The sequence below is a fragment of the Dendronephthya gigantea genome, unplaced genomic scaffold (assembly GCF_004324835.1).
Source record: "Dendronephthya gigantea isolate DGI-Jeju-01 unplaced genomic scaffold, DenGig_1.0 000244F, whole genome shotgun sequence".
In the NCBI taxonomy this organism is placed as follows: Eukaryota; Metazoa; Cnidaria; class Anthozoa; order Malacalcyonacea; family Nephtheidae; genus Dendronephthya; species Dendronephthya gigantea.
In genome coordinates, this window is record NW_021163254.1 from 132390 (window position 1) to 142099 (window position 9710).

Here is a 9710-nt window from a genome sequence, read left to right on the forward strand (position 1 = left end):
TATCATCTTATATCAGTCTTTAAAGTCTATACTGATTTTATTATAATAAGCATGCATGCAGTTCTATGTTTATTGTCTTGTTTTTATGTGTCTGGATTGAAAATAATAAAAGTTGATGCACAGTGCTCAGAGAAACACGACTATATACACGCATGTAAAATCACGGAAATAAAAGATTAATCAAGTCAGAATATCATATCAATCACATCAGGTTTATTTTATGTTCCATCTCCTATCCCCAGCAACGTAATTTTCCTAATGTATGATAACCACTCTCGTCATTATCGCCATATTTGCCAGTATCTCCGAATCTCAACTCAGTAACAGGAAGCGTGTTCTTGTCTGTCAGGTATCCACTGTCTTCACGCCATACCAGATCATTTTTGCCACAATTGCACTTTCCTGCACCTGCACAGCTATTGGTCATTCCACATGAACAGTTTCCACTGTCGACTGCCGCTCCACCCCAGTAATTCATCTTTGAACCTTGACGTGACACCCACCAACTATAATGTTCGCCTGCTTTGTTGAACCGTAGAATGGTGCTACCATAACATTCATATTTAATAAACTGCTCACAATTCTTGGACTGGTTGATAATAGCAACAATCTGCTCCATGGAAATGTCATATTCAATATTTCTCTTGTAAGAACCTGGAGGATCATATCCGTTTACAATTGTTCTTGATTCACTGTCATGTCCAATCACTGTCACACCAACACCACTCTTCGAAGTCATGTCACAAAATGCTCGAACTGTTGAGTTGAGTCCTTGCGGCTTTATAGAATACATTCCAGTATCGGTTGATGCATATTTTTTTTCGTAAAACCGTGCAAGAGTTGTTGGTATGACTTGAAATTCCTGTCAATAAGGGTTTCGTTACTATTGCTGTTTGTTTGAGGATAATCTAATAATGGACTCTCGTGCCCCGAATCTGTGATCCTCAGGTAGCGAGAAGCTGAGGCCGGGCGAGGATCGTCAGATAAATATTAATATATTCGTGTTAGCATGCTTTATGTCAAAACAATGAATTTCAAAAGAACTCAGTAATTCTGAACCTGAATATATATATATATATATATATATATATATATATATATATATATATATATATATATATATATATATATTCAGGTTCAGAATTACTGAATGTATTCCTATATGAATATATTCCTACCCTGCTTAACGATCTTCACTGCCTTGGGCGTAGCCTGCACGCCAGGCGGTCTCTAACATCAGGCAATGTGACGACGGCGAAAGAGCGCCTGCCGGCTTTGGCTATGTATTTTAGAACCCCCGTCCTGACAGGGGCGCCGGAATATCGATAATAACGGGGGCAGATATTCATATAATACGCAGATCGTAAAAACAATCGTTTTCAAAAGAAGTTAATAATGCAGAACACGAATATATGAATATCTCCCCCTGTTATTATCCATATTCCGGCGCCCCTGCCTTTGCACTCGTGGACAAAAATTAACTATTTGCTGCGAGTGTAACCGCTGTCAATCAAAAGTAAATATTTTCAAGTTGTAACGTTCAAATATGCAGGGTGTATAAAAAAAGGTAATCCAACTTCAAAACGCTATTGTACGTGAACTGTCGGGTCTATAAACGAATTTATTTCACATTCAGAAAGATCAGGCTTTCAACTATATGATGATATGCTTTTAGTACCAAATGGTAAAAAATAAGCACTCAAAGAGTGCATAAGGATTTGCAAAACGCAACCAAGTGTTTTGTTTATTGCGAATGGCGATTGCATGAGCATAGACAGCCCAATGTTATGGTTGCCTGCCACGGGCACATATGGCGAAGTCATAGTTTATATAATAGTATATAAAACCAATTCCCGAACATTCAAAGCCATTTCCTCAACGTTTAACCTGCTTGTATTCTTCAGTTATATTAAAATTGTTGAAGATATATTTTAGCGTTTTTAAAGACAAACGCAGTATGTATTGATAAACGCAGGACGAAATTGTTTCAATGCTTCCGCTACAAGCAATTATATTTTCAAAAGTTCCATGAGTGAAAAATGGAACTATTAAATGTGACCATCTTCAATTTTGTATAAAATCCCGCTCCTTTAGTTTAGCGAATTTGGCTTTTAGGACCTTTCCCACTTGTATTCCCAGCACAAAATAGCCATTTATCCCTTTGCTTAGCTCTAAAAAATTGGCTAAATCTTCAGTTGTTCGTGCATTTACGAAAATCAGCGGCATTTTTTTGCCCAAAAGATCGCAAATATTCACAAACTGATTCAACGGTAATGGGGGATAATAGTTTCCGACGGTTCGCGAATTTTTGAGTCCTCGGAAGATATCGTTACGGTGGCCGACAAGGGCAACACAAATATATAGTAAAGCACTCAAATATATGTTGCAACACACTTTCAATACCCAAAATCCACTGTATATTTGCAAACACAAGTGTATTATCTAAACATAAATTGATTATCGAACACAAATTTATTAGTGAACACAAATTTATTAGTGAACACAAATTTATTAGTGAACACAAATTTATTTAGTCAACACAAATTTATTAGCCGACACAAATTTATCAGTCAACACAAATTTAAACCGTAGTCCCTAACATTGCATAGTACACGAAGTACTGGAACAAAATTTAAGCTATCATCAGTGTGCTGACCCACAGTGTGCTGACCTCACACAGCAAAATCGAGAATTCTTACCACAGGTAGCCCGCTATTGGATTTGCTTTTAGTTAAATATTAAATACATTCTATACAAAATGACATGAAGTGTCGCCGTCCTTCATTCACTGCTGACATATTATCGCAGGCGCCAATTCGTGCGGTGCAGTGTAACCTTTATGTATATATTAATATAGCGGGCTACCTGTGTTCTTACTTGGCAAAATTTATCTTAAGAAGTAAAACGGGATAAATTATTCTTATCGTAGAAACGTCATACTTTCCCCCTAGAGACGTGCACGTTTCAAGCATGAAACAAACGCGTTCGAACGTGTTTGCAAGCGCGTGCAAGGATTGCAACATGTTGTTGACAACATTGTTCATGGCATGGCCATGGGGTGCAGCACAACATTGTTGAGGCCTGTTCTCCGGTCCTACCAATGAACGCCCGGGAATGCCCGGGGAGATTCGTTGAGTGCCCGGGAATGCCTGGGAATCGGGAAAGAATGCCCGGGGTGAAAGAATGCCCGGGAACAACTAGAGCGTTTTTTGCCGTGTAATAATTCCAGATGAGCCATATAAGAATTATTATATAGCTCAGTGGCTGACCTGCTTTGCAGACTTGCAGTTTGCACGCTAACTAAACAATATGGCGGACGTTTATGTGCCAAGATTCAGCAAAGATTGTTCTCATTGCGGTTATTTACTGAAATTCAGTTATAACTTCTGTCCACAATGCGGGGAAGAGAAAGAAGCAAACGAAGAACGAGACTATGATGAAAGAGCGGTCATTACGGCATATTTCACGAAAGGTCACGAATATTCACGGATAGTGGAGATGTTAGAAAAGGAGCACAATGTGACGATGTCTATTCGAACTCTAAAAAACCGCCTGAATGAATACGGTCTAAAAAGACGTAATACAGTTTATGACGAACAACTTGTAAGGCAACGCATAGAAGAGGAACTGAATGGTCCTGGGTGTATGGGAGGCTACCGCTCTGTATGGCACACACTCAAGTTGCAGGGCTTGCAAGTTCCAAGAGATGTAGTTGAACAACTTGTGAGGGAACTTGATCCTGACGGTTGTTCTGAGCGAAAAGCAAAGCGTTTGAAAAGGAGACGTTTTAGATCACCTGGGCCTAACTATAGCTGGCATGCCGATGGCTATGACAAATTAAAGCCATACGGTTTCCCCATTCATGGGGCTATTGATGGATGGAGCAGGAAGATTTTGTGGCTGAAGTTATGCAGATCAAATAATTTTCCAGAAATTCCAGCCTCATTTTTTCTGGAATGTGTAGCTGAGCAAATGGGTTGCCCCGAAAAAATGAGAACGGACAATGGTACTGAAAATGGGATCATTGCAGTAATGCAATGCCTGTTCAGAGATGACGTCAATGCTCACTCCTATGGGAAATCTACAGCCAATCAACGAATTGAAGGCTGGTGGTCTTATTTGCGTAGGAATCGCTCCACATGGTGGATCAACTTATTCAAGGATCTTGTCGAGACAGGGGAATTTTCACCTGGGAATGAAGTGCACATGGAATGTTTGTGGTTCTGCTTCTCAGGCTTAATACAGCAAGACCTGGACGTTGTGAGGGAGCACTGGAACACACATACAATCCGGGCTTCTTCGTATGACACAATTTCTGGCAAACCTAATGAACTCTATGTCCTTCCGGAGTCAAGGGGTGGAGAAGATAGACTCCATCTTGTTTCAGCAGAAGAAATTGAATTTGTTGCAGAAAATTTGTTGCAATTTGAAGAGATCCCAAATGACTATGAAGAGTACTTTGAATACATACTAACAAACTCAAACATAGAAAGAGGTCATGACTGGTTAAGTGCCCTCAATATGTATAGGGAACTCTTAAATATATTTAATGACAACAATTAAAAAACAGCATACCATAGATTTAAGTACATAATACCATTTTACAGTACGTAATACCAAGATTACAGTAGGTAATGTAAAGAAATGTAGGTAATGTAAATAAATGCTATTTAATTAAATTCTGGAATCTAACAAATGTTCACAACAATCTTGGGAATCATGCTTCAAAAATTACCTGCACAGTAATCATCAACTGACCAATGTTTAAAAATTTAACAATGTTTAAAGTTTTGTGCCATAACAAAAAGTGCAAGAAATGTTTATGAATCCCACTACTGCACATAGCCAACAGCTACAACAAACCAAACCCTACACAATCAACCAGGGCAGAGTGCATGATCTCTTTCATGTTGTCTTCATTGTTTAAATGCACTGGCAATGTAATTACCAAATCGCATGTTGATGTTGTAGGTCGGCATTTGCATCCAGGCAAACAACCATGAAGAAATTGACACTTAATTTTCTTTGGTAATCCAAGTGGAGGGAACCTTTTAGCTCCAGTTAGCCACTGCAATATGTTCTCTACATTCAGATTTGGTATTTCTAAACAATTAATAAAACATCAATTTAATTTATCACTAATGTCACATTGTAGGAGAAATGCTTACATAGGAGAAACTTTTTAGGAGAAATTTCCTAAAGAGAAATGCTTTGGCCCACTTGGTCTTTCAGGCATATTGAACTGAAAAGGAACCATAAGTCATCATGTATTCACCCGTATACATGATACAGCTCTTCACAATTGAGTTGTACTTGTAAGGTGAGGTGGAGCTGTGGAGGTACTACCTATTATATCTTTAGACTTAATTTTAGCTATTTTTATTCTGCAAAAATAAATTTTAACTTATTGAGTCACATTTGCATCTGTCTAATCTAAGAAAATTTAACTTGGAAAGGGGGTGCACTGGAGCATATTGGGTATCACTTGAAAAACAGGATACATACTCAATGAGACTCTTAATTGATGATTTAGTTTCTCTTCCTGGTACCCCCTGGTAGCCGACTTCCTCAAGTAAAGGGTATACATCATCATTCAGAAGTATACCTGGAATATCACCATCGGCAGCACCCTGAAGCTAAAAACATAATATTGTGTATGATTAATGGGGATATTACATAAGCAAAATGGGGATAGTACATGTCTCTCATTTTATTTTTTGTACTCACTCACTTTTTCACAAAGTTCTCTATGAGGAACTGAATTCACCTGACAAACAGATAGATTCCCACACAAGTAATTAAATATTTGTGGTGAGAAAATGTTAGGTGCCTGTCCGCCCTGCATAATGGACATTACCATTATTTCCCCAGCCAGTTTGTAATCTTTTCTGGTTAACGACATTGTTGATTGGATTGGTTTTCCATCTGGAAAAAGGCGTCTCTCTGCATAATCAAGCATTTCTAAGAAAAGCAACAGCAAAATTCAGTATGAATGCTTATCAACATAATTACACCAATTCCTGCATGTACTTGTCAATTTTCACACACTTAAGACAGAATAAAATGTGTTGTTGTAGCAATTGCAATTACATATGAAATATTCAAATCAACTGCAAAAGCCTTTGAGAAAATGAAACTACTTTATGTCTGCAAGGCATTGCAGCAAGCAACCACCAATGTTCTAAAAACTCACACTCAAACTCATTAAGTGGGAGATTTTAATTACATGATAACTATTGCATTATGGTTATTGAATACCTTATCTTCAATCTTGCCATTGATTGAGAAAATTCTCATTCATTTTGAGTTTGAGTGGGCTTTTACATACAGGAAAATATGTTTGTGAGTGGTGCGTACATACCTGCAAAAAATTCTCGTTTCGGGCCGCCATCGTCGACCGCTGGTTCACAGCAAATGTCTTTCATTTCTGTCTGGTTCATAATAGCGATATCGTGACCTCTTGAAATCTTCCCAAACCATCTTCCGTCGTACTGTTATACGAACCGATTCCATCTCAGGTTTTAGGCCAGTATTCTGCAGATTGGTAATGCATTCTACCAATGTACATCCATTGCTGGTCTCCTCTATATTCACTAATTCAACAGCAGAATTTTCCTTGCCAGAAATGACTCTCACTTCTCTGTCACTTTCTGTAACAAGAGCAAATGAAGCAGAACATCCATCTGCATGCTGTTCCACCTCATCAATTGGGAAGCTCTTAAAACACAATGGGCAGTCCACTTTCATAATGGTAGAAGTGGAAGTAGATGGTAGCATGTCAAAACTTCTCGATGAGGTTGAAGCAGTTGATGGATTTGCATCTGAACTTGAGGATGGAAAAGAAGAAAATGGACCAGGTGCGGTAACAGGTAAGTTCAACACTGAAACAGATTTATCATCCCAGCCAAGTACATCTGGTGGCTCAGAGTTGTCATCATCCGATACAGATAGGCTTTCTGAGTCTGAATCTTCCAAGACAGCCTTCAAATCGCTTATTTTCTTGTTCATAAGAGGAACAAGGTATAGCCGGATCTGGGAGTAACCAAAGCCAGAGACTTCTTTGTACCTGTTGCCGATAAAATATACATTAGTCATGAAGAGAGTCTAATGAGAGTATGTGTAAAAATACATATATGTATCTCCTGATGAAGGCCCTTAGGTTGAAACATTGATGCTGCCATGCTGCTCCCTGGTTATGTTGGAACATAATTCTAGCAATATCCATTCCACCTTTCGTAGAATAATGAAATATGTTAAATAATTAAATATAATGCCTGGGGCAAAACTGGATAAAATAAAATATACCTCCGAAGCGTAAATGGTTCAGGAGGACTAGTTCCAGGAACAGTAGTGACTTCTGTCCCATCTTTAAAAACAAGTGCGTATTTCAGTTTAGAATTAAAACGTTTGTTGAATGTAGCATGTTTCTTAACTGATGCATCAAGGATATCTTTTGCAGAGGATAAGGTAGGTACTTTAAGTGGAAGCGCGTCGCCTCGTTTGATCTTCGTGGAATCCTCCATCACTGCGATTGTTATTTTCACGTCGTTGTCGTTTGGCTTCGCTCGTTTTGAGCCCTTCTTCCGCACAAAGAAAGAACTCCTTTCCTTTTCCTTGGCAGTTTTGAAAGCACTAAAACTGCTAAGGGACAATTTCGACTTCGCTACACGAGTCGTTTGGTTCTTCGATGTTCTAGACGCATTAGTAGATGTAGTCTCGCTGCCAGTCGGTCTTGAAGCATCTGCCGAAACCCCTCGTCCTTGGTTGTCAGTGCTAATTACCACCGGTTGCCCACATTGAGAACAAAACTTGAAATTCGGTTCAATAGTTGAGCCGCAACTATGACAAAACTTACTGATCCGTGAACCTTCCATATCGAATTCAAATCCACTGTCGAATTTGGTCCTAAAAACCGCCCGAGAGTACAGAAAAACCCACCCGGTTCATCTAAGTCATACGGCTGATAGCCGTGTTTAAAGGCTAAAACGGACGGGCTGGCAGCCGTGTAACGTACGTCCGTTTGTCCGGTCGCCCCAGACTTCATGATGCGCTCAAATTCTGCAGCGCGCATTTACAAGGCCTGGGACTAGGCTGTAATTGTGCGCTGTTGTGTCCGGCATTTCTCCCTTGTCTGGCCTCTGTTGTCTGGCTTGCTGTAAGGAATTTTTCACTGATATCCAGGTGAAATATCTGGAGGGAATTTTGTTACAGAAAAAGTGCTCATTTGCCAAATATTTGCATCTAATAATCGATAAATAATTCAAATAGTATTGCGCCACAACACACGAAAATATGCGGGCTTTTCCCCGAGATACTGAGACTGTTCACATGATACGCTTGCTATAAAGATGTACCTAGGAACCGGGTGGAAACACCCCTCCTCCCCCCCCCCGAAAATATAAGAATATAGAGGATAAATATATACCACACTAGCTAGTAGTGTCCTTAAAGTTTTGGCAATCAATGAATCCCTAAAACCCTTTTATTAACCAAAACGACCCCTGGAAGCTGGTCCCCCTGGCCCCCAAATCTCTGGATGCCTCCTACGCCCATGTATAGAATAGACCCAGTTTTGCGTGCAGCCTTTTATCACCAGGGGCAAAGGGACAAATTATCAACGGGCTTTACTCAACATGGCACAATCGTCCGGTGAAAAACTCAGATATCGCATTTATTTCGGAAAGATAGAAAGTTTGCAGCATAAAATCATATTCACGGCTGGCAGCCGTATAAAGTACGTCCGCTGTATGGTATATGGTTGTTGATTGGTGTTATTAGAGAGTTTGCAGCATGAAACCATATTCACGGCTGGCAGCCGTATAACGTACGTCTGCTGTATGATGTATGGTGGTTGAATGGTGATATTAGAGAGTTTGCACCATGAAATCATATTCACGGCTGGCAGCCGTATAACGTACGTCTGCTGTATGGTATATGGTGGTTGAATGGTGATATTAGAGAGTTTGAAGCTATAAATCATATTCACGGCTGGCAGCCGTATAACGTACGTCCGCTGTATGATATATGGTGGTTGAATGGTGATATTAGAGAGTTTGCAGCATGAAACCATATTCACGGCTGGCAGCCGTATAACGTACGTCTGCTGTATGGTATATGGTGGTTGAATGGTGATATTAGAGATTTTGCACCATGAAATCATATTCACGGCTGGCAGCCGTATAACGTACGTCCGCTGTATGGTATATGGTGCATGAATGGTGATATTAGAGAGTTTGCAGCTTGAAATCATATTCACGGCTGGCAGCCGTATAACGTACGTCCGCTGTATGGTATATGGTGGTTGAATGGTGATATTAGAGAGTTTGCACCATGAAATCATATTCACGGCTGGCAGCCATATAACGTACGTCCGCTGTATAGTATATGGTGTATGAATGGTGATATTAGAGAGTTTGCAGAATGAAATCATATTCACGGCTGGCAGCCGTATAACGTACGTCTGCTGTATGGTATATGGTGGTTGAATGGTGATATTAGAGAGTTTGCACCATGAAATCATATTCACGGCTGGCAGCCATATAACGTACGTCCGCTGTATAGTATATGGTGTATGAATGGTGATATTAGAGAGTTTGCAGCATGAAACCATATTCACGGCTGGCAGCCGTATAACGTACGTCTGCTGTATGATGTATGGTGGTTGAATGGTGATATTAGAGAGTTTGCACATGAAATCATATTCACGGCTG

General features: G+C 39.7%; 3 protein-coding genes across 3 annotated transcripts; 1 reads left to right on the top strand and 2 right to left on the bottom strand.

The window, feature by feature from the left end:
* Window positions 1–232: 232 nt before the first annotated feature.
* LOC114540655 (neurexin-4-like) lies at window positions 233–742 on the bottom strand. Its single transcript, XM_028560778.1, has one exon. The coding sequence runs from the start codon at window positions 737–739 to the stop codon at window positions 233–235; it is 507 nt and encodes a 168-aa protein (XP_028416579.1). The 5' UTR covers window positions 740–742.
* A 2508-nt stretch (window positions 743–3250) lies between these two features.
* Window positions 3251–4646, top strand: LOC114540653. The gene has a single exon (XM_028560775.1). The coding sequence runs from the start codon at window positions 3310–3312 to the stop codon at window positions 4561–4563; it is 1254 nt and encodes a 417-aa protein (XP_028416576.1). The 5' UTR covers window positions 3251–3309; the 3' UTR covers window positions 4564–4646.
* A 1091-nt stretch (window positions 4647–5737) lies between these two features.
* LOC114540654 lies at window positions 5738–8216 on the bottom strand. Its single transcript, XM_028560776.1, has 3 exons — window positions 7306–8216; window positions 6362–7066; window positions 5738–5961 (listed from the first exon to the last, which is right to left on the bottom strand). Exons 1-2 carry the CDS (start codon window positions 7872–7874, stop codon window positions 6406–6408), a joined length of 1230 nt encoding a protein of 409 aa, XP_028416577.1. The 5' UTR covers window positions 7875–8216; the 3' UTR covers window positions 5738–5961; window positions 6362–6405.
* Between the last annotated feature and the right edge of the window lie 1494 nt (window positions 8217–9710).